This window comes from Pristiophorus japonicus, chromosome 9 (genome assembly GCF_044704955.1).
Source record: "Pristiophorus japonicus isolate sPriJap1 chromosome 9, sPriJap1.hap1, whole genome shotgun sequence".
NCBI classification, from domain to species: Eukaryota; Metazoa; Chordata; class Chondrichthyes; family Pristiophoridae; genus Pristiophorus; species Pristiophorus japonicus.
In genome coordinates, this window is record NC_091985.1 from 38,697,080 (window position 1) to 38,722,748 (window position 25,669).

Genomic DNA, 25,669 nt, shown 5'->3' on the forward strand with positions numbered 1-25,669 from the left:
TGGGTAATGCTATTTAATTAAATATTGTATTAAACAGAGATGCAATCACTATACAAGTAGACCTCTTCTCTTTACTAAGCTTCAAAATGTGGTAAAAGAAATGTCAACATTTCATGTACATTAAAGTTACAATATAGAACTAGGCCATCTGGCCCAACCAGTCCATGCCAATGTTCACCGTCCATTTGAGCAAATAGTTCTAATCACATTTGCCCACTCTGTTCCCATTTCCCTTCTACCCCCTTTCCTTCATCCATTTATCCAATCTAACCTTGAATGTTTCTGTCTCTGCACTTAGCAAGCAAGTGAAAGTGAACGGAATGTGACTGAAGAACAATATTATGAAATACCAATTATTTTTGATGTGTGTGCTTGCTATTGTACCCTCAGGAGGAGGAAACCACCCTTTGTTGGTGCCCTACGACACACTGACAGCCAAAGAGAAAGCCAGAGACCGGGATAAAGCACAGGAAATCCTCAAGTTTCTTCAGATCAATGGCTATGCAGTCTCAAGGTATTCCTATCCAGCATGAGGAGGGCAATAGATTTTGACACAGTCCACACATAGAAACATAGAAATTAGGTGCAGGAGTGGACCATTCGGCCCTTCGAGCCTGCATCACCATTCAATAAGATCATGACTGATCATTCAACCTCAGTATCCCTTTCCTGCTTTCATTCCATACCCCTTAATCCCTTTAACCATAAGGGCCATATCTAACTCTCTTTTGAATATATCTAACGAACTGGCCTCAACAACTCTCTGTGGTAGAGAATTCCACAGGTTAACAACTCTGAGTGAAGAAGTTTCTCCTCATCTGGGTCCTAATTGGTTTACCCCTTATCCTTAGACTGTGAGCCCTGGTTCTGGACTTCCCCAACATCAGGAGCATCCTTCCTACCTCCAACCTGTCCAATCCCGTCAGAATATTATATGTTTCAATGAGATCCCCTCTCATCCTTCTAAACTCCAGTGAATATAAGCCCAGTCAATCCAGTCTCTCATATGTCAGTGCTGTCATCCCGGGAATCAGTCTGGTGAACCTTCGCTGCACTCCCTCAATAGCAAGAACGTCCTTCCTCAGATTAGGAGACCAAAACTGAACACAATATTCCAGGTGTGGCCTCACCAAGGCCCCGTACAACTGCAGTAAGACCTCCCTGCTCCGATACTCAAATCCCCTAGCTATGAAGGCCAACATGCCATTTGCCTTCTTCACCGCCTGCTGTACCTGCATGCCAACTTTCAATGACTGATGTACCATGACACCCAGGTCTCGTAGCTCCTCCCCTTTTCCTCATCTGTCACCATTCAGATAATATTCTGCCTTCCTGTTTTTGCCACCAAAGTGGATAACCTCACATTTATCCACATTATACTGCATCTGCCATGCATTTTCCCACTCACCTAACCTGTCCAAGTCACCCTGGAGCCTGTTAGCATCCTCCTCACAGCTCACACCGCCACCCAGCTTAGTGTCATCTGCAAACTTGGAGATATTACATTCAATTCCTTCATCTAAATCATTAATGTATATTGTAAATAGCTGGGGTCCCAGCATTGAACCCTACGGCACCTCACTAGTCACTGTTTGCCATTCTGAAAAGGACCCATTTATTCCGACTCTCTGCTTCCTGTCTGCCAATCAATTCTCTATCCACGGTCAATACATTACCCCCAATACCATGTACTTTATTTTTGCACACTAATATCTTGTGTGGGACCTTGTCAAAAGCCTTTTGAAAGTCCAAATACACCACATCCACTGGTGTACTCCCTTGTACATTCTACTTGTTACATCATCAAAAAATTTTAGAAGATTTGTCAAGCATGATTTCCCTTTCATAAATCCATGCTGTCTTGGACCGATTCTGTCACTGCTTTCCAAATGTTCTGCTATTTCATCTTTAATAATTGATTCCAACATTTTCCCCACTACCGATGTCAGGCTAACCAGTCTATAATATCCTGTTTTGTCTCCCTCCTTTTTCAAAAAGTGGTGTTACATTAGCTACCCTCCAGTCCATAGGAACTGATCCAGAGTCAATAGAATGTTGGAAAATGATCACCAAAGGATCCACTATTTCTAGGACCACTTCCTTAATACTCTGGGATGCAGCCTATCTGGCCCTGGGGATTTATCGGCCTTCAATCCCATCAATTTCCTGAACACAATTTCCTGACTAATAAGGATTCCCTTCAGTTCCTCCTTCTCGCTAGACTCTCGGACCCCTAGTATTTCTGGGAGGTTATTTGTGTCTTCCTTAGTGAAGATAGAACCAAAGTATTTGTTCAATTGGTCTGTCATTTCTTTGTTCCCCATTATAAATTCACCTGATTCTGACTGCAAGGGACCTACATTTGTCTTCACTAACCTTTTTCTCTTCACATATCTATAGAAGCTTTTGCAGTCAATTTTTATGTTCCCTGCAATCTTCTTCTCATACTCTATTTTCTCGCTCCTAATTAAACCCTTAGTCCTCCTCTGCTGAATTCTAAATTTCTCCTAGTCCTTAGGTTTGCTGCTTTTTCTGGCCAATTTATATGCCTCTTCCTTGGGCACACTTACTAATGCAATTAGTGTCGCTATTAAAACATTAGTGAGTTGAATTTGAAAAAAAGTTTAAAAAAAACAAAATCTTACTCCTTAATAAAAGGCAATTATAAAAGTTATATCACTGGGAAGCAAACATCAGTACACATTTGTGTGTCGCATACTAAATTGTATAAATGAAAGGATGTCACAGTGATACATTGAAGCTCCACCATGCTGCTTCAAGCAACGGTAGGATGTATGATTTCCCAGTAGGTGATCCACCGATCACAGCCAGGCTGTTGTTGATGGGAATGTGGTGGAGTGGGTGGCATTGAGCAGAAGGCTTGCCCTCTGATGGTGGAAAGATTGCAGGGAGAGACATCCAGGGCTGCCCTTGTGCACTTACTCATGCTTGTCATCGTGATACAGATGAAGACTTGGGAACTCGTTTCCAGCCTGACGTCTTTGTCAGAGGCAGAACGTAACAGAGCAATTCGACAGGAAACTGGAATAAATAATGAGAGAGATGGAAAACACAAAGTTTCAACCAAGGAGGGGAAGCTCTGGAATGCTCATTCTTTGAAGTTCAGATAATTTATGCATGCTTTCAATGAGTCTCAGATTTTGAGAATGACTGGACTGAATAGTGGGGCACATATTTAGTCATGAATGGAAAATAGATTTTCTTTAAAAAAAAATGTAAGAAGTTAACTCTTTGGGGTAAAAATTGGTGAAGACCAAGGCCCACTCAAGTGCCGCCCAAAGAACCGCCAATGGCTGCCAAGAGACCGGGCGGTACTTTGCCTAGAAGATTCCTCTTGTTAGATCTCTTAATTTCCAATGAAATACGAACTCCGGTTGTAGTTTTAATGTAACTTTATTCTGGCAGCAACAACAAGCTTCTGGCTTTAAGCCAGGCCTTTGTCCTTCTGAGACCACATGGCCAAAATGGCTGTACTTATACCTGGTTCAATTTACAGAAAAGAACTCGCCTTCTTTGACCTTATTGGCTCAATTGATAATCTTTTAACCTTTAATTGGCTCGCTACCCAAGGTCCTAAAATGTCAAGTTGATTGATGACTTAATGCAATGTGGTCTGTGTTTTCTTCAAAACTGCAGCTGGGCTGCAGAGCTTGAATTCTCTATCAATCCCCCCTTTGATTCTTTCACAAACTGAATCATAAAACATCAGCTATCACTGGTTAAACATTCTACAAAATAATTTCATACCTGTTAATAGAGTTTTCTTCTAAAATTTGTTGATGTGTTTCGCCACATGTCCGGACTAGTAGCTTCCACACAAATTTACACCAACCCGAATTCCATCATGGTCACAATGGAAGTCTGGTTTTAGTAGGTTAATTAACCTTATTCCAATTTAATCCAAATCAGTATCTTAATTCAACCAATAAACAACCTTCCCTTAAGCATACTTACAGACGGTCTGCTGGGACCTGTAAGGTGTCTCACATGCGGGACAGCAGCTACAGCCGCCTGGTTGCAACAACATTTAATCAACATAAACAAACAATATAAAAGTAAAATAATTACAACGACTAGAATTAAACCTTCCATCAATGAAGTTCCTATTGAACCTAGCCATTCAGTGGCTCCGCTCTACAAAGTGAATGATGGGGGTTGCTTATATGTGCAACACTCATTTCCGAGTAGGACGCAAGTACCTCCCTTTTCAGAATTCCGGGAGCAGTTACTATAATTCCCTTGCTACCCGACTATTTCCCTTTGGTACAGAGGGTCGGCTAGTAAGAAGTAGGCCTATGCCTAGAATATCTACAAATTTATACATTTTGGCAAAAAGTAATTGTCCTTATTAGATTTCAGCTTCAGTTACGGGTGCTCGTTTAACGTGTGAAGCATGGATCCAGGCTTTCTTTCCTTGGACTTTAACAGCTGCCTGGGTGGTCAATAACACTTTATAAGGTCCCTCCCACTTGGCACCCAAAGGTTCTTTATGCAACTTTTCACATTCACCCAGACTCCCGGGATGATGTCGTGTCCTCCTTCGGGTGGATTACCCCAAGCTGCCGATACCTGTCGGGAAACAGAACTAATAGCATTGGTTAGGTTCTGACAGTATGATAACAAAGTGTCTCTCATTCAGTGAACATCAGCTTTCCTTAAATCAATAGTTCCTGGCAGCGACATGGGTCTTCCTGTTATAATTTCAAATGGGCTTAGACCTGTAGTTCTGTTCAGGGTTGCCCTAATGTTACATAGCACTATTGGTAGTGCCTGGGGCCAGGGTGTTCCTTCTTGGTGATATTTGGCAAGCTGTTGTTTCAGAGTTCGATTCATTCGCTCTACTTGTCCTGATGATTGTGGATGATAAGGACAGTGTAAATCCCACGTAATGTTCAGTAACCTACAGACTTCTTGGCAGACAGCACCTGTGAAGTGTGTTCCCGGATCTGAGTCAATGCTACTCGGGACTCCCCATCGGGGAATGCAATCCTTACACAAGACCTTTGCAGTGTGATTGGCTGTGGCTCTTTTGGTTTGGACAGCTTCTACCCATCTAGAGAATCTGTCGACCATGACAAGAATGTTAGTGTATCCTTGGCATGAAGGAAGAGATATATAATCAACCTGCAGATCCTGGAATGGTCCGACAGGGGCAGGGGGCCTCAGTTGGGGCATTACCGTGATGGGCCCAGAATTATTTTTCTGGCAGACCACACAGCAGTCTACTACCAGCTGGGCATGTTTTTTAAATCCCCAACCCCACCAGCTTTTCTGGAACCGTGCCGGCATTTGTTGTGAGGCCAAGTGTCCCCACGAGTGGATCTGTTGGGCTAAAAAAGGCATAACCATCTTCACATAGCTTAATTCCTGCCTCAATCAATGTCCATTTTTCCTCTCGGGAGCACTCGCCTTGCATTGTTTGAAGGTCTCGTGTCAGAGTCCTGAGTGCTTTCAATCTGCACACCTGTAGTTGGTTCTTCTGGGGGAACGCCCTGTGAGGCGGCATCTTTAGCTGCCTGGTCGGCTAGGGCATTTCCCTGTGCTTCTGTGGTATTTTCCTTGGTATGGGCCTTACACTTCAGGATGGACACTTCCTGAGGTAATTGTATGGTCTCCAGTAAGTCTCGGACTTCTTTTCCATTTTGGATAGGTGTACCAGCAGCAGTGAGGAATCCTCTTTTCCGCCATAACAGACCAAAGTCGTGAGCGACTCCAAAAGCATAACACAAATCTGTGTAGACATTAGCAGTCTGTCCTTCTGCTATTCGACATGCTTCTGACAGGGCCCGTAACTCGGCCTGTTGTGCTGACATTCCTGAGGGTAAGCATCCTTTTGCCACTACCTCATATAAGGTTGTAACTGCCCATCCTGCTTTTCTGGTACCATTGTCAACAAAAGAGGAACCATCTGTAAACAGGATGAGGTCTGGGTTGTGCAGAGGCTCCTCTGCTGCTAAGGCTGCTTCTTCTGTTTCTTTTAAAATCTCCACGCAGTCATGCTCTTCACATTCTCCCCCCTCTTGCTCCCTCGATTCTGACATCGGGAGCATAGTTGTGGGATTAACCGGGCTGGCCCGGACGATATGGAGATTAGGAGCTTCCAAAACTGCTGTCCAGCGGGTCCATCTAGCTTCTGTCACCTGAGACATTCTATTCATAGACAGCAAAACATATACGGTGTGGGGACACTTGACAATCAGCTTTTGGTCGAGGACTAGACCCGCAGTGATCATTACCGCTCGACATGTAGCTTCCATGTCCCTGAGGCAACTTCCCCATCCGAGGGCTACCGTATCCAGTTTTGCCGAATAATAGCCAATAGGTCTTTGCCGATCCCCATGTTCTTGTGTCAGTATAGCTGTCATATATCCTTCTTTCTCATGGACAAACAGGGTAAATGGCTTACCACTGTCGGGGATTCCCAGAGCCATGCCGAACATAAAGCCTTTTTCAAACTCAGAAAGGCCTCTTGCTGTTCCTTGGTGAGGGTGATGGCTTCTTTAGAGGCACGTTTCCCCTTTAAGATATCATTCAATGGCTGAGCAAGCTGTGTGAAGGAGTCAATCCAATTTCTGTTAAAGTTACACAATCCCAAAAAAGACCTTAGTTCCTGAATAGTGGTGGGTTTTTTAGCAGCCCGAATGGCTGCAGTTCTATCCTGGGTAAGTTCTCTCTTTCCTTGTGAAATCTTTTGTCCCAGGTATACAACCTCTTCTTGGGATATTTGTGCTTTGTCGATGCTGGCTTTATGTCCTTTCAGCCGAAGGTGGTCCAGCAAAGCTCGTAAATCTTGTTCATGCTGTTCTTCCGTGTTTGACGCTGGCAGGATATCGTCTACATATTGGATGACTGTGGATGACAGGGGAGATAATTCTCGCAAATGGCTTTGTAAAGCCATGTGGAATACCGTAGGGCTGTTGTGGAAACCCTGCGGTAACCGGGTCCAAGTATACTGTTGTCCTTGAACCGTGAAAGCAAACCACTGTCGAACCTCCGGTGCCAGAGGCACCGACCAAAACCCGTTGGCCATATCTATAACCGAGAAATATTTATGTTCCGGTTTGAGGGCATTAAAAATGGTGGAGGGATCTGCGACCAAAGGAGCTTTTTGATCAATACACTGGTTAGCTTTCCTATAATCAACAGTTAAGCGCCAAGTCTCATTACATTTCTGTACTGGCCACACGGGGCTATTGGAGGAGCTATGCGTTTTAATAAGCACCCCTTGTTTCTCCAATTGCTGAATAACCGGTAAGATTCCTGCGATGGCAGTTGGACTGATGGGATACTGTTTAGTGCATGGAGGCTTGGTCCCGGTAAATTACGCAGGCTCCATCTGGAGTAGGCCACAATCGTTCTTATCTTTAGCCCATATCGGGTGTTCCTTCAATTCTTCTTTCTTCAAAGTTCTTATTGACCATGTCACCCGACCATCCTCAAAATGCAACGATAAATCTACTTGGATTAGAACGTCCATTCCCAAAAGGGGTTGATCTACTGGACCTATCCAGACCGGCATGGTTAGTTCATGTGGACCCAGCCCTTTAAGTACCGGTGTTGTCTTTTTAATTTCCATTTTATGGCCCCCAACTCCATAGGCTGTACGTGCCCTACCATCCAACGGCAAAAGTCTCCATATTGTAGGGGTAAGCATGTTAATTCCACCCCTGTGTCTAAAAGACAGTCCACATCCTTATCGCCCACCCTCACAGTTATATATATATATAGCCCATCTCCCCTTTGTTGTATTAGTGCGAGGAGGTGGACCAGGGTGGGCTCTAATCGTTTTTTGCTATCCCAAGTAACTCCTTTTGTTGTATTGTCAGTCGCTTAAATGCTTCTATGAGGTCGGTATCTTGTGACAAGCCTGGTTTGTTTGCTGAATTGTATCCCTAGCTGCATCCTCTTCCCCGGCCGCGACCTTGCTGTTTTGCCCTGCACCTCTTGGCCCAGTGACCTTCTTTCCCACAATAATGACATTTTCCGGGTAATTTTCCTCATAACTATTTATCGGAATCCTGGGATTTCCATCCCACAGCCTGCAGGGCTCGGACTTTAGCTCCCATATCCCAATCTAATTGGTTACATCGATCCACCAATGCTGCAAAGGTAGTTCCTCTACCTTCCCAGTCCGGTAACACTACCTTAAGCATTTTGGATAGTTCTGGCTTTAGACCTGCCACGAAAGCTGCTTTCAGGGGTCCAAACACTTGTTCATCCATTTCCTCATCCGTATTATTCATACCCGAATGTTCTAGCCACATGCATCTAAACCGCTCATCATACTCCAGGACCTCCTCTTTTCCTTTCTGTTGGCAGGCTGCAATTTTTCCCCAGTCTGTCTTAGCTGGACTGAAGGCTTGCAGCCAGTGTTTAATCGCCTCTCACCCTGCATCTAATTCTTGCTTATCCTGCCCCAAAGCTTCTTCTATCTTGTCGTGCAATTTTCTTCCCTGTGTTTTTGGCTCCATTATGGTCAAAATTTGCACTCCGTCCCAGGGATGAAGTTGATATATATTTCTTAAGCGGTCCAATTGGTCCCACATTTTTACTCCCCCTTTCTTTGGATTGGGCAATTCCTTGGACCATTTATCAATTTTCTCTGGGTCCGCCGGATCATGAGCTAAGTATTCTGCATACACCCTTTTCCTCGTTTTTTTGGTTTCGCCATCATCCGTAGTCTCTTCTGATTTGACTACAACTCGTCTTTTTTTAAACGGGGCAAAGCGCACCCCTAATTCGTCATCCTCCGACACTGTATTGTCGGAAGATTCAGAAACCGTATCTATTCCTCGGTCGTGTCTTCGGGTTTGTGCTTTTAATTTATCCAAACATGGGTACCCTGGGAATTGACCGATACATTTTCCTTTTCCTATTACTGTCTCTTGACCTAATGATTTTTTCCATTCTTTAATTTCACCTTTAAGATCTTTAACTTCCGCTTCCGACTTTTCAAGTTCAAATCTTTTCTGTCGCAGCTGTGCACAAACAGCTTGCAATTGGTCCTTTGTACTGGTCAGTTCTCTATCATGTTGGGAATGCATATAATTTAATTCCACTTTCGGATCTGTCACATAATGGCTAGGGACCATCTAGTTCGCTCTTTATTTTTCATACGGGTCGTTTTTCCCCAGACCCTTTTAATCTCGTCCAAGGACCATTGTCCTTTGGAGATTCCGTATTTTTGTTCGATCTTAATACAGGTTTTAGATAAGTCAAATTGTTGCTCTATGAATTCTTTCAACTGTTGGAGGATTTCATCTATCAAAACCTCAGGTGGTGCCTGCCCACCTTTTACAGTTGTAGGCAATTCTTTGCTCTTATCTCCTGCTGCCATAATACTGATTTCTTTACTGGGGTCTCGAGTCGTAGGCTTTCCAGCCGATCAGTGGGTCAGTGATTAATTCACTAACACACCGCCGAAGTTTGACGTCTATGGGACCTCGAGCCGACTACCAACCGGAGGGTTCGCAAACCGGAGGCTTTCGGAATCGCGTAGAAGGAGAGGCGAATTTAGACTTTTGACCGAGGACTTTTATAAAGAGGAGTCCTTACCTCAGTATATAAGTCCGATGTCCAAAATTCAGTTTCTTCCCTCAGCCATCCTGTTTGTGACGCCAAAATTGTTAGATCTCTTAATTTCCAATGAAATACGAACTCCGGTTGTAGTTTTAATGTAACTTTATTCTGGCAGCAACAACAAGCTTCTAGCTTTAAGCCAGGCCTTTGTCCTTCTGAGGCCACATGGCCAAAATGGCTGTACTTATACCTGGTTCAATTTACAGAAAAAAACTTGCCTTCTTTGACCTTATTGGCTCAATTAATAATCTTTTAACCTTTAATTGGCTCGCTACCCAAGGTCCTAAAATGTCAAGTTGATTGATGACTTAATGCAATGTGGTCTGTGTTTTCTTCAAAACTGCAGCCGGGCTGCAGAGCTTGAATTCTCTATCACTGTAAAAGAGGTGGCAGTACCGCTCGGCTTATGCCGGCAATCTGGGCGGCAGTGGGTGGGCGCTCTCAATGTCGCCGGCAAAGACTCTTGCCGCCCAAGTGCCACCAAGGATGGAGTCGGGCCCAGGGAGGGTGGAAGACTGCAAATAAAAATAATAGGAAACAAAAAAAAAACACCGGTACACCTTCAGGGGACCCTTTTATTTCCCTTCTTCGTACCTACTGTCGGGGTTGGAACAGCCTCCTGGCGGATTCCTCCCCCCCCCCCCCCGCTGGCGCCGACTCCCGCCCGCATCAATCTGGCAGCTCGGCGGCGGGCAGGAGGCCACTTACGCTACTTGACTGCCAGAGGACGTCAGCGGGCGGTTCCCGGCGGTACTCACCTCCCGTCCGCTCCAGCCCAAGTGGAAAATGGTGGAAGAGAGGAAAATGGCAGCAAAACTCGGCGGCAGTGGGCGGTAAGGCCACCAATATCAGGGCCTTTGTAACTGTAGATATACATCAGCAATGTGGGAGCTCTAAATAACCAGACATACACTTCAGCAGTGTAGAAAAGAACCTTTTTTGCGGACACCTTGCCACGACTGTAAAACACCACCTCCTAGATAAGATCAAAAATAAATCCTGAAATATTTTGGCTGGGGATTCCCTCGGAGACTCTCCTGCTCGCCCACCGTAACTTCAGCAGATACTCCGTTTATGGGCAGTAACGGGGTTTCTGCGATGTTACTGCACTGGAGCGGAGCAAGCCCTGAGGAAATTCACCCACTTTCTATTTGTTATTCATTTCAGTTGATCTTTTTCTTGATGTCTGCTGGGGATTTTTTGGTTACCGAATTGTGAAGATGCGCTTCTTTCCATTGCCATTGACCGAAGGGAGGAAAAAATAGGCAAAGTTAATAATTTAACCAGTGTTATTCAAAAAAACAAAGTAAAGAGTCAAAGACTGAAGTAGCTGTTAATCTTGGGAGAGCGAAAAAAAACAGTAAGAGAGCAACAAGTCTCACACAGTAACATCACCAACAGCTATTGCTACCCTGAAAAGATAAAAGGTAAAGCTGTTCCTCTTTAGGTTTATGAAGGCTGTTTTCCTTGTCCTGTTCTAAGTGGTGCAGATCTCTCTAGAATGGTAATCTGGCAGTAGCACTCGAATTTCATAAGTCAACACATTTGCGTTATTATTCACAGCTCCAGATGCAGACTTAAACGAGTGCAGGGGGCACACTAGTGGTGGAAGCGAAAATTGCATGCAGTTGAAGTGTGAAGGGATACGAGAAATTAAAGGGGAAGTTGCAGAATAAGGGACAAAGGGGTAGATTTTCAACCTGCCGCTTGGGTGTATTCTGGTGTTGCATGTCGACTGCTCACTGTAGAAACCTCCCAATTATCATTTACATTGAAATCAATGGAAATTAAAATCAGGTGGGCTCTATCTAACGGGGGTCCGATCCACAACACCAGTTTTACACCCGGGTGGCGAGTTGAAAATCGACCCCAAATATTCTTTTAGCCTAGAAGTTGTGGGCAAAAATAAAGGGAAAGGAAACCAAATGTACAAGCATGAATCTGCAGCAAAGTGACACAGGAGTCCCGAACCCAACCCCTGACCCTCGTTTCATGGCTGTTGGAGTGAGGTGGAACAGCATGAGGGTTTGCTGTTTGTGCCACTCCATGGTACTATCCCTATAAGTTTGTATTATAGGATATAAGGGAAGAGGTGGAGCCAAGGTTGAGTCCATGGGGCCAAAGTTCAGCCCCCCGATGAGGACTTTTACCGCCGGAAAGCGACAGCCACGCGGCAGTGTCGAATGGCCGCCGATGTTTTGTCGAATGGCCGCCGCTCGTGAAATTCTCCTCGGTGGTTTGTCCGGCGGTCCAAACTTCCGCCCCACTGCTGCCGTACCCTCTTAAGTGGGTCATCAAAGCACACACTGCCGATCTCAGGACAGCACAGCACAGCACAGGAGCTCAGCGCTTGAATTCCACCACCCCCCTCCTCCTGGGCTTCTTTCCAAGCTGAGCGCTGATCGCTTGTGTTTCTGTCCGGCCGAGGGAGTGATCCTGCCGGCCAGCACTCCACAGCAGCAAACATATGCATTTTGGCAAAAGCTATAATTGAAGTGCCATAAATTACTGTGCGTTGCGTCTCCATAGATACAGAGACTAGTGTTGCACACGCGCAGACCAGGGTGTGGTCCGTTCTACTACGGCGTCACCCAGCAAAGGTATGTGTGCTTCAGTAAGTACTGTCTCACAATAACAAGAATAACAAAATTAACAATAATAATTATAGGTGCAACTCTAACAATGCCTCATGTCATAAGGTTAATTTGCATGCATGCCATGAGGCGATGGGTAATACAACGTCAACATCGCAGAAACCAGATCGCTCGGGCATTGATGGGGAGGAGACCATACCCTGATCGAATCTACAGGGACAGGTGCTCATACCTACACCTGAGTGAGTCAGACTGCATTCGCAGGCTGCGATTTGGAAAGGAGGTTATCACAGAGATCTGACAGCTAATCACGACAGACATACAGCCAAGAAGTGGCAGGAGGACTGCCCTACCTGTGGAAGTGAAGGTCACTGCAGCACTTGCCTTCTATGCTTCTGGCTCATTTTAAGCAGCAACTGGGGACATATGTTGCAGTACGGCACACATTGCTGCATTTGACAAGTGACTGCTGCACTGTATGCCCAAAGGGACCAGTTCATCAATTTCCCTGTGACCACGCATGCAATGCGAGACAGGGCTGTGGGGTTCTCCAGAATTACTGGCTTCCCCAAGGTACAGGGTGCGATTGACTGTACCCACATCGCCTTGAGAACACCTTTGGATGACTCCAAGGTTTATCGCAACAAGAAAGGGTTCCACTCCCTCAATGTCCAGCTCGTCTGCGACGATATGCATCAGATCATGGCAGTGGATGCCAAATATCCAGGTAGCATCCATGATGCTTTCATCCTACGTAAGAGTGTTATATCTACGATGTTTCAGGAGTTGCCAGATGGGCACAGCTGGTTGTTCGGGGACAAAGGGTGTGGACTTGCCACCTGGCTTATGACCCCCGTCCCCCCCATGCAATCCCCGCACTGAGCCAGAGTGTCAGTACAACATGTCGCGCATAACGACATGGAGCATCATAGAGCGGACAATTGGCATATTGAAGCAGCGTTTCCGATGCCTGGACCACTCTGGAGGCTACCTGCAATACGTCCCTCACCACATCGGTCAGTTCACTGTCATGTGCTGCATGCTGCACAACTTGGCCATCATGAGGGGCAGGTACTGAACATTGAAGATCCTCCTGAGGGGAGAAGGGGGGGTGGGGAGGAGGAGGACGGAGCTGCAGTCATCTCTCCTCCCCCTTACTCAAAGACCTTAGCGCTGTGCGCCCCTCTTGCCCCTGTTGTTGCCTCTCCCACTACCTTTGCCCGTTGTCTCAGCCTTCTGCTTCCTCACCCTGACCCCAAAGTTTTTTCTGTTTTCTGCACATTTGTTGTTGGTGGGGTTGGACAGGGACAGACCGAGCAGACAGCATTGTGGAAGGCCCGGGTTCCTCTTCGGACTCTTCTTCAGCCTGTGGATCAACCCTCGGCACACTACCTGAGGTTTGTCTGGGGATTGGAAAGTGAGTGTCAGCAGTTGATGCTGCCAATTGCTGTTGGGCAACGAGAGCCTGGGTCAGCAGCTATCTCTGACATTCCTCCCTAATCTGCCCCGACACTGCATCAGCTGCCTTCGACATTCCCTTCCTAATCTCCGACATTCCCCCCCTCATCTGTCCCGACACTGCTCCCATTCCTCCAGTGTTGCTACTTCTACTGACAGTCCAGCTAATTCTACCCTCACCCCACCCATGGTGTCCAGGAATGATCTCGTTAGCTCAATGCTCTCCTCACTCATTCCCATGAGCTGTTCTATGTCCCCTGCACCCTGCATTTCAGGATGAGCTCTCTCCCCCACCCTCCTTGGCCGTCTCCCAGGTGTGGCTTGCTGGAGCCCACTGGGACACGCAGCCTCAGACTGTACCCCATGAAATGTCGCATCGGTTGTATCGCTCAGCAAAGGGCTTGGCACCCTCAGGGGGTTCACCGTCTCCAATTGCAATGTAACCGTCTCATTATTGGGGTCTTCCTGCTGCCCTTCATTCTCCAGTTCATCCTCGGCCTGATGTTGATGAAGAATATCTGGACTGACGGCTTCCTGATCTTCTGCTTCGACTTCCGTCTCTTCCTGATACACAACATCTGCAAAACATAACAGAGCAGATGTTTGGTTAGCAGCAGGGGAGAGGGCACAGGGGGCAGGGTGACATGAGTACGTGGGTCACACAGCACAGACTCTTTTCAAAGACCACAATGCCAACCCAGACTGTGCAACTTGCAGGGCTTACCCTCTCTCGGTAACCTGGGCCCAGCGGCCACATCGGTGGTTGATCTCTTGCAAGATTTAATCCTATCACCGATCCTCTCTTCCACGGCTGTTAGTTGCAGCCTACTTGGCGCACCTCCTCCAGTTTTTGACCTTTCTCGGTTGGTCTGTGACACCTTCCTCTGCAAAGATAAAAATAGAACTTTGTAAGAGAGGGTCCTTCTGCTGTGGTGGCCACGCACTCACTCACACACGCACACATATACATATATTAGTCACATTTACAAATGTAATTGCAGTGCATAAATAAAAATATTATTTACAGTAACTGCTTGGCCAAAGTCCTGCCACTTCTTTTTGACCTGCACGCCACTTCTCGGGGTCATGGCCACTGCATTAAACTCTTCTGCAACTTGGTCCCAAAGTTTTGCTAATAGAGAGGGTTTCAGTTTCTTTTGTCCCGTTTTTCCTTTGTTCTCAAGCACATCCCACCTCCTCTCAAAGATGTAAACTAGGGGCTCAATTTCTTCTGCTAGAAATCTCTTGGCCCTTTCCCTTCTCCTTCTCCTTTCCTTGGATCCATCTATTGCAGCTGAAATTGAAAGTTTGCATGCAGGTACAGCAGGCGGTGAAGAAGGCGAATGGCATATTGGCCTTCATAGCGAGAGGAATTGAGTATAGGAGCAGGGAGGTCTTGCTGCAGTTGAGGCCATACCTTGAATATTGTGTACAGTTTTGGTCTCCTAATCTGAGGAAGGACATTCTTGCTATTGAGGGGTTGCAGCGAAGGTTCACCAGACTGATTCCTGGGATGGCAGGACTGACATATGAAGAAAGACTGGATCGACTAGGCTTATCTTCACTGGAATTTAGAAGAATGAGAGGGGATCTCATAGAAACATATAAAATTCTGACGGGATTGGACAGGCTAGATGCAGGAAGAATGTTCCCGATGTCGGGGAAGTCCAGAACCAGGGGTCACAGTCTAAGGATAAGGGGTAAGCCATTTTGGACCGAGATGAGGAGAAACTTCTTCACTCAGAGAATTGTGAACCTGTGGAATTCTCTACCACAGAAAGTTGTTGAGGCCAGTTTGTTAGATATATACAAAAGGGTGTTAGATGTGGCCCTTACGGCGAAAGGGATCAAGGGGTAGGGAGAAAAAGCAGGAATGGGGTACTGAAGTTGCATGATCAGCCATGGTCATATTAAATGGTGGTGCAGGCTCGAAGGGCCGCATGGCCTACTCCTGCACTTATTTTCTATGTCCAGATCCAGCTCCGATCCGAATGTGTTCTCACAAGCTCTTGATCCAGACCATGAAGTTCACTGTGGATTCGTGGGCACACCCGTCACGTGGAAAAAGAGATATTTTTTTTCCAGCACATGCTCAGAGACTTTTTGGCGCACACTTGAAGCTCCACCCCCAGACTTAACTTCAGGTACCGCAGCGGCAAAATGAAATTTTACTTTGGCGAAAGTTGCATCTTTTTTTTCCGGTGTAATCGGGCACAAAAAAATCGGCCGTTAATCCTTCTGCTCGCCAAAAATCGGCATAGATGAAAATTTAGCCCTTTATATTTTAAATTTCCTATGTGCTTCAATTGGGAGCTTCCTGCAACTAGCCAGCCTGACAGATATACATGTTATGGGCAAAAAGGGAAAAGGTCCAGCCTCAGGCATCTCTGCCTGTTTTTAGGTGTCATTAAGCTCCCCAAGGATCAAATCTTGGCTCCCTCCATTTCTCATCTACATGCTGCTCATCGACGACATCATCCGAAAATTCAGTGTCAGGTTCCACATGTATGCTGACGATACCCAGCTCTGCCTCACCACCACCACCTTGACCACTACACTGCCTCTAATTTGTTGCACTTGTCCAAAATCCACTGCTGGATGAGCAGAAATTTCCTCCAATTAAATGTTATTGTCATTGAAGTGGCACCCATGGGGTGTTAACAACATGGGAATAAACCCCTTACCTTCGTTGCCTTTCTTTATTTCCTCTTCTTTAGGTAATTCTGTTGCTGGTGGTGTATAACTGGTTTTGTTGTCTTTTACCAAGAGTATTCCCTGCCGAAAAACTGAGAATTTTCCTGGTTTCTGTGCTCTTTTTGAAATGAAACACGATCACAACAAGATGCGCATATTTCATATGACAGGTTGTACTACAACGAAGGAGAATTCTAACCAGACTCTTTTTTTCCCCCCCCAGGGGTTTAAAAGACATGGAGTTGGATACACCTTCCATTGAAAAACGATTTGCCTACAGCTTCCTCCAGCAGCTCATCAAATATGTTGACCAGGCTCACGAGTACATGCTGCAGTTTGGTAAAGTGCATATTTACACACTATTAACACGTCAAATTCAAATATTTTGGATGCCACATTTGCTTGGTCATTCCCACATTTACACTTTTTACGATCTAGAACTCTTGACGAACCAGCATAGGTTAGATGAAGAGTAGTGGGAAGAGGCTTGTGTGGAGCATAAAAGCCTGTGCGGTAGATACTATGTTATTCTATGTGACTGATTACGTAATTTTCAAAAATGTCGCAGAGCTGCTGCGTTGTGTCATTCTTCTTATGCCAGTTTTAACCTGGTGGAGGAAATCGAGCAGAATGGCACAATCCAATAGAAAACTATTTGAAAGAATGGCCCTGAATTTGCGTCCCTAGGGACCCCGCAAGTTCCGGGTTTAGGCATGTGAAGCGCGTGCGCCTAAACCTGGAGCTTGCAATCTATTTGCCCGTCTTCTGCCTAGCGAATGCCCTTGAAATTCTTATGCCTGATGCCTGCTTTTAGCAGCATAAGACTCTTAAAGGACAGAAAAAGAGATTTTTTCCAATAATTTAAACATTTAAAATCCTGCTAAATAGGATAATTTTATTTTTAGACTCTTGAAAATATGTACATTTATTTTTCAATTTTTTTTTGTTTTAATTAATTAAATTCCATTTTGATTAATTTTAAATATGTGATGCTTTAAAAAATTATTTTAAGTGTTTGTGTGCTTTTGGGGTATCCCCATTCATAATTATGGTGATTGGAATCCCACAAGTATAAATGGGAATGCCCCTACTTTGATTGGTTGGGCCGGCCCACGTGATCCCAGGGATGCGTACGAAGTGCTCAAGTCCCTGGGATACGCAGGCCTTTCGCATAGAGGCCCAGGACCTGAAGTCTCCGAACCTCCCGGACCACCAGGTAGATTTGTAGAAATATTTCAGGTTGGAGGCATCTGCCCGCGGGGAAGCCTCCGACAGCAATTTCTGGGCCAATATTTTACTTGCCGGGGATATGCTGACACACTATGTTGGAGATCCAAGACACTGCGGCAGGGAACTTGACTATCCCCATGCAGTGAATCTCTACCTCAGCCGTGTCATCTTGGAAGCCAGACACCTCAGAACATTGGAAGGACAGGTCACTGTGGGCCACCTCCTATAAACTGACGCAGGCAGATGCTTTGGTGCAGATCACATTCTTTCCGCCACCTCCTCATCATTGATGATGCATGATCTAGAGAGATGAGTGAGAGAGGAAGGAAAAAAATTCCTTCTATAAAAATATTTCTTAAATCATAAATCACTGCTGTTTTCAGTGCCCCCCAGTCTATCAGTGAGATTTAAACTATGTTTTTCAGAAAATGTGAATCTTCATTTTGTTTTTTCCAGTACAATGAAGAGTGCTGTTCATGTGGCAGTCAGACCGTCCGTTCTTGAATATGATTATTTGAATATTAACATCGTTTCTAATTGTGCCACTTCCCAAGTCGATATTTTAAATTCTGTTACTCGGTTATGTTTTTAATGGAGGATGTACGTTTCGCTCCTATTATTGTAAATGTTCTCTTGTCCTTGCTTCCAGATCTTTTTTTCCACAAGTCAGAAGGTTGTTAGTTCAAGTCCCACTCGAGGGACTTCAGCACATAAATCTAGGCTGACACCCCAGTGCAGTGCTGAGGGCAGTGTTGCACTGTTGGAGGTACCGTCTTTCGGATGAGATACTAAACCGAGGCCCCGTCTGCTCCCTCAGCCGGATGTAAAAGATCCCATGGCACTATTTCGAAGAAGAGCAGGGGAGTTATCCCCGGTGTCCTAGACAATGTTTATCCCTCAATTAACATAACAAAAAACAGATTATCTGGTCATTATCACATTGCTATTTGTGGATGCTTGCTGTGCACAAATTGGCTGCCACGTTTCCCACATTACAACAGTGACTACACTCCCAAAAGTACTTAATTGGCTGTAAAGTGCTTTGAGATGTCTGGTGTTCATAAAAGGTGCTATCTAAATGAAAGTATTTCTTTCTTTCTTTCTTGCTTCCAGATCTTTGTTCCACAAATAAAGGAGAAAAGTTTCTGCATGAGCAGGAAATCAAGTTCTTTGCCAAGGTACGATGTTTTGGGGCAGGGGTGGGGGGTTTGGGGATGGAAACAGTGAAATATTTGTGAGAAATAAACGTATAAAGTGGGGTCTGTCATGTATGTAACCTTCATGTAACTGTAACCTTCATAACAACACTGCATACTGTATACACCTAAGAAATGCACACCTTGACCACAGGGGGTGAACTTGTGGAAGACACTCCTCACCTGGTCATCCAGGTATATAAAGGGAGGTCCCACGCAGGGTCATCATTTTTTGGTCCTGTGAATAAAGGTGCAGGTCACAGAGTGACCTTGTCTGCAGAATGCGCCTCGTTTGAATTTATAGTAGAGTGTAAGGATATTACATTTGGCGACGAGAAACGGGAATCAACGACTCACGAGAATGGCCACCGGTAGCACAGAGGAACGGTACTGTGTTGGTGAGGACTGGGATGATTTCGTTGAGAGACTCCAGCAGAGCTTTGTCACGAAGGACTGGCTGGGAGATGCAGCGGCTGACAAGCGACGGGCGCATCTACTGACCAGCTGTACGCGCTGATGAAAGACCTGCTCGCACCCGAGAAGCCGGCGGACAAAACCTTTGAAGAGCTCAGCAAACTGATCGGTGAGCACCTCGAACCGGCGAGCAGTATACACATGGCCCGACACCGATTCTATACACACCGACGTCGGGAAGGACGGAGCATACCGGACTTCGTTGCGGACCTTCGGCGCTTGGCCAGCCTCTAAGTTCACAGACACCTGCAGGGGGAGATATTAAGGGATTTCTTTATTGAGGGCATTGGTCATGCCGGGATTTTCAAAAAGCTAATTGAGACCAAGGACTTGACCTTGGAAGCGGCGGCGTTGATGGCTCAGACCTTCATGGCGGGGGAGGAGGAAACCAAGATAATATACGTGTGCAACTCTGCTTCCAACGTGGCGATGGATCAGGGAGTTAACATTGTAAACGCGACTCAGAACCCCGCAGGCAGGCAAGGGCAATTCGACACCACCCAGGCAGCAACAGACTCTAGAGTGGGTCCTCAATAGAGACAATGGCAGGTTGAACGGACATTTACGCCATCCCAGTGGACAATGCATCCCGGGATGGGGCCATTGACACCCATGAACAGAGTACTCAAGAGTAATAAAAGAGACAATCAGAGAGGAATGCCTGGTAACAGCCCCTGTGTTCACAACAATCTCAGCTCATGCTGGAGGTGCAGGGGCAGACATGCTGCAAAAACCTGTAGGTTTCAACAATTTATCTGTAGAAATTGTAACTTCAGTGGACATTTAGCCAGAATGTGCAGGAAGCCTGCAGTGAGGCTAATTTACAAGGCAGATGAACCAGAAGAGGGATCTGCAAGGCAGATTGATGCTTGGGACAAAGCAATGGACGCTGAAGTTCAGCGGGTTCATGTGGCAAACGTCCACAGCTCATATACCAAAACGCCACCTATGATGATGAAAGTCCTATTAAACGGCATCCCGGTACGCATGGAGCTGGACACAGGAGCCAGCCAGTCACTTATGAGTGTCCAACAATTCGAGAAACTATGGCCACTCAGAGCTAGCAGACCCAAACTAGAACGCATTGACACGCAATTACGGACGTGCACCAAAGAGATCATCCCAGTGCTAGGCAGTGCAATGTTGGTGGTCACACCTAATGGATCGGAGAACCGGCTGCCACTCTGGATTGTCCCGGGAAATGGTCCCGCGCTTTTGGGGAGGAGCTGGCTAGCCGAGATGAACTGGAAATGGGGGGATGTGCACGCCATTTCATCTGTGGAGCGAAGTTCATGCTCACAGGTCCTACAGAAATTTGAGTCACTATTTCAACCTGGTGTCGGGACTTTCAAAGGTACCAAAGTAGTGATACGCATCACCCCGGATGCCAGACCAGTGCACCACAAAGCCAGAGCTGTGCCGAATGTGATGCGGGAGAAAATTGAGAGTGAGTTGGACAGGTTGCTAAGAGAGGGCATAATTTCGCCGGTTGAATTCAGCGACTGGGCAAGCCCCATCGTCCCTGTCCTAAAAACAGATGGCTCGGTCAGGATCTGTGGCGACTACAAGGCCACTATCAACCGAGTGTCACTACAAGACCAATACCCGCTTCCGAGAGCGGAGGATCCTTTTGCCACGCTGGCAGGCGGCAAGCTGTTCACCAAGTTGGACCTCACTTCAGCCTACATGACCCAGGGACTGGCCGAAGAATCCAAGCTACTGACCACCATCACCACGTACAAGGGGCTGTTTGTCTACAACAGGTGTCCGTTTGGCATTCGATCAGCGGCCGCTGATCATGGAAAGCCTGCTCAAATCCATCCCTGGAACAATCGTATTTCAGGACGCAATCATTATCACGGGTCGAAACACTGAGGAACACCTCCACAACCTGGAGGAGGTGCTACGCCGACTGGACCGGGTAGGCCTGTGACTAAAGAAGTCCAAGTGTGTGGTTTTGGCCCCAGGGGTCGAGTTTTTGGGCAGGAGGGTTGCCGCAGGCGGGATCTGGCCCACTGAATCAAAAACGGAGGCGATCCGCCGGGCGCCCAGGCCCGGCAACACATCGGAGTTGCGGTCATTTCTGGGACTCTTGAACTATTTCGGGAACTTTCTGTCGAACTTAAGCACTTTGTTGGTGCCACTACATGTGCTCCTTCGTAAGGGTTGCGAATGGTTTTGGGGGGACTGTCAGGAACGGGCTTTCAATCGAGTGCGGAACCTGCTTTGTTCTAATAAGCTGTTGACTCTGTACAACCCCTGTAAGAAATTGGTTTTGACATGTGATGCATCATCCTACGGGGTTGGGTGCGTGTTGCAGCAGAGCAATGATGAGGGCCAACTCCAACCTGTGGCTTATGCCTCCAGGTCGCTCTCCCAAGCAGAATGGGGATATGGGATGGTTGAAAAGGAAGCACTCGCATGTGTCTATGGGGTGAAAAAGATGCACGAGTACCTTTTTGGCAGAAGGTTCGAGTTAGCAAAGCTGTCAATGCCAATGCGTCAGCTCACATACAGCAATGGGCTCTCACGCTGGCTGCTTATGATGACTCCATCTGGCACCGGCCAGACACCGAAAATTGCGCTGACGTGCTCAGCAGGCTTCCACTGGCTACCACTGAGGGGGCAGCGGAGCAAAGCGCTGAGATGGTCATGGCCGTTGAAGCCTTTGACAGCGCAGGCTCCCCCTTCACAGCCCGCCAGATCAAAATCTGGACCAACAGAGATCCCCTCTTATCCTTGATTAAGAAATGTGTCCTGACTGGGGATTGGGCGCCCGCACACGGAGCATGCCCCGAGGAGGTCAGTCCGTTTCACAGACAGATGGATGAGCTCTCCATCCAAGCCGACTGCCTACTATGGGGCAGCCGGGTAGTCATGCCCCAGAAGGGAAGGGAAGCATTCATCAGGGAACTCCACAGCGAGCACCCAGGCATCACGCTAATGAAGGCCATTGGCCGGGAATTGACTCAGACCTGGAACAATGTGTTTGTAGGTGCACGACATCTGCCCAGCTGGGCAATGCCGCCAGGGAGGCCCCACTCAGCCCATGGCCTTGGCCCACCAGGCCATGGTCACGTATTCACGTAGACTACGCGGGCCCGTTCATGGGAAAAATGTTCCTCATTGTTGGTGATGCGTACTCGAAATGGATCGCGTGCATCATATTGAATTCGTGCATGACATCCACCACTGTGGAGAGTCTGCATGCGGTCTTTGCGACCCACGGCTTGCCGGACATCCTGGTTAACGACAACAGCCCGTGTTTCACTAGCTATGAATTCCGGGAGTTCATGTCGGGTAATGGCATCAAACATGTCAGGATGGCACCGTTCAAGCCGCTTCCAATGGCCAGGCGGAACATGCGGTCCAAATCATAAAACAGGGACCCTCCCTTCAATGCCGCCTATTGCGCCTCCTGCTGGCCTATAAGTCCCGACCGCATTCTCTCATGGGAGTCCCGCCCGCGGAACTACTCATGAAACGTACACTTAAAACTCAGCTGTCCCTCATTCATCCTGTCCTGTCAGACATTGCAAGCGCCAGTCCCAAAATGAGTGCCATGACTGTAACTCAAAGGGGAGATGTATAGAAAACGATTACCCTGTATTTGTTCTTAATCACGCTTTGGGGCCCAAGTGGCTTGAGGGTATTGTAATTGGCAAAGAGGGGAATAGGGTCATAGTGGTCAGACGTAACAGTGGACAAATATGCCGCAAGCATCTGGACCAAGTAAAAAAAAGGTTCAGCATAGACACTGAGGAACCTGAGGAAGATCATGAGATGTTGCCCACACCACCGCCAGTGATCGATCAACAAGAACATTCAGCAGCATGCACAGTCCCTGCGGCCAGCCCGGACAAGCCGGAATCACCACAGGTGGCAGAGACGCATGCCAAGGCTCAACAACCAGAGCCCCAACTGCGGCGCTCCACGAGAGAGTGTCGACCACCTGAAAGACTTAATCTTTGACCCCATAAGACGTTGCGGGGGGGGGGCGGGGGGGGAGGTGATGTCATGTATGTAACCTTCATGCAACTGTAACCTTCATGTAACAACACTGCATAGTGTATACACCTAAGAAATGCACACCTTGACCACAGGGGGTGAACTTGTGGGAGACACTCCTCACCTGGTCATCCAGGTACATAAAGGGAGGTCCCACGCAGGGTCATCACTCCTTGGTCCTGTGAATAAAGGTTCAGGTCACAGAGTGACCTTGTCTGCAGAATGTACCTTGTGTGAATTTATAGTAGTATGTAAGGATATTACAGGGTCGAACAAACATTTTCAACTGTGAAATTGAAGGTAAATAACTCCTGGTTTTTGAATCACCAATGTACCATTTCCTTCTCTCAAATATCAGGTTTTCTGCTCTGGTGGACACACAATATACTTTATATACAGCATCCAGGACTTTTATTGGAGTTGATTGTGAAACATAACATGATCTACGAGTGAAACAATAGTTGAGTGAGCGAGTGGTTAATCTATGGAACAAGTTCCTTAGGGAGACGTTGGAAGCAGTTATATTGATTCATTCAAACGCAAATTAGATATATTTCTTAAAATTACTTTTTGAGGTACAGTATTTAAATAACTTGAGACATGGCATGTGATAAGTGTAGCATGCTTGGGAGGAACAGGTGACTGGACCGATGGTTCCCAAAGCTCTCCATCACTGGGGGATTTCCTGGCCTCGTGTCTGGGTCTGTTGTAGGCTAAATGTTAGAGATTGATTGCTCTGATTAGTCAACAACCCCATTATCACTGTATCGTGTGACTACCAGATGGACCTTGGTCTTTTATCATCCAGTAAAGAGCTGATGTACATTTGTCTTGAGTGATTTACACACTGAATGTTATTCATTTTTACAGGTCGTTCTTCCTTTAATTGATCAATATTTTAAGAACCATCGTCTGTACTTCCTGTCGACTGCAAGTAGCCCTCTGAGTAGTGGGGGCCATGCATCAAACAAGGAAAAGGAGATGGTAACAAGGTAATGCTTGAGTGCTCTTTTTCATTGTGAGTGAGGAAGAATTCATGTCTCGCATTTTACAGTGTGATTTGGTTATTACAGCAAGGAACCAAGTCATTTTAACGGTGGGGAGGGGGGGAGGCGAAATAATTTTGCTAACTAAACCAACACAACATGATCACGTGCCCAGCCTTACATGGCACAGTTTTGACTTGATTTTTAAATATGCTGAATAGTAAAACTGGCTTTAGTCGGTGCCAGAGGTGTTCCACACTGCCTCTTATCCAGCAGTCTTCTTGGCCAGCTGAAATGTGGGCTGGTGTTGAGGGAAAACACCCTGACATTTCTCATTGTCTGTGCACCTTTACAGCTCTCTTTCTGAGTTCTTTTACTTGGAAATGGACCTTCTCCTCACTTCTAAAGGTAAAAGTGACAGTAGGGTTTGAGTTAAGGTTGCAGTACAACCAAACAGCAGCTGACATGTAGTGAACATAATAGAAAGTTTAAAGGGAGCAGAAAGTTGGCCAGTGTCATCCTTGGCATGGAACTGGGCAATACAGTCTTGGAAAGTCCCAGGACAATCTTTGGTCTGTGCTGAGTTTGTTAATCTTAGCTAGGGTACTGCACCCGAAGATAAATTAAGTGCTTCCAGGCAGAAGCCTCATTTGAAGGGAACATGGGTTGTAATTAAGGCTGCATCAAAGTCGTGCCCATACGCTGCTCTGTGCTCCACTTGAGTGAGGTTGGGATTGCTGAAGTTGCTCATTGTCTTTGGTCACCGCCACAAACCGCATTCCCTAACCACTGACTCCATCCCTCTCCCCGGCATCAATCTGAGGGTGAATAAGACTTTTCTCAACCTAGATGTCATATTTGACCCTGAAATGAGTTTCCAGCCACATATCCACAGCATAACTAAAATCGCCTTTATCCACCTCCGTAACCTTGTCTTCCTCCGCCCCTGCCTCAGCTCTTCCGCTGCTGAAACCCTCATTCATACCTTTGTTACCTCTCGACTTGACTACTCCAACTTACTCCTGGCTGGCCTCCCACATTCTACACTACATAAACTTGAGGTCATTCAAAACTCAGCAGCCTGTGTCCTAACTCACACCAAGTCACGATCACCCATCATCCCTGTGCTTTCTGACCTACATTGGCTCCCGGTTAAACAATGCCTCGATTTCAAAATTATCATCCTTGTTTACAAATCACTCCATAGCCTTGCCCCTCCCTATCTCTGTAATCCTTTTCAGCCTCATAACCCCACAAGGTGTCTGCACTCCTCAAATTCTGGCCTCTTGAACATCCCTCATTATAACTGCTCAACCATTGGTGGCCGTGCCTTCAGCTGTTTGGGCACTAAGTTCTGGAACTCCCTCCCTAAACCTCTCCGCCTCCCTACCTCTCTTTCCTCCTTTAAGATGCTCCTTAAAACCTACCT

General features: G+C 46.5%; 1 protein-coding gene across 1 annotated transcript in view; it reads left to right on the forward strand.

The window, feature by feature from the left end:
• ryr2a (ryanodine receptor 2a (cardiac)) overlaps positions 1 to 25,669 on the forward strand; it is a 924,147-nt gene that overhangs the window by 622,230 nt on the left and 276,248 nt on the right. Inside the window, exons 59-62 of the mRNA XM_070890953.1 lie at positions 391 to 514; positions 16,570 to 16,685; positions 18,690 to 18,754; positions 24,125 to 24,246. Of these exons, the coding sequence (XP_070747054.1) occupies positions 391 to 514; positions 16,570 to 16,685; positions 18,690 to 18,754; positions 24,125 to 24,246 (427 nt within the window). The remainder of the gene's footprint in view (positions 1 to 390; positions 515 to 16,569; positions 16,686 to 18,689; positions 18,755 to 24,124; positions 24,247 to 25,669) is intronic.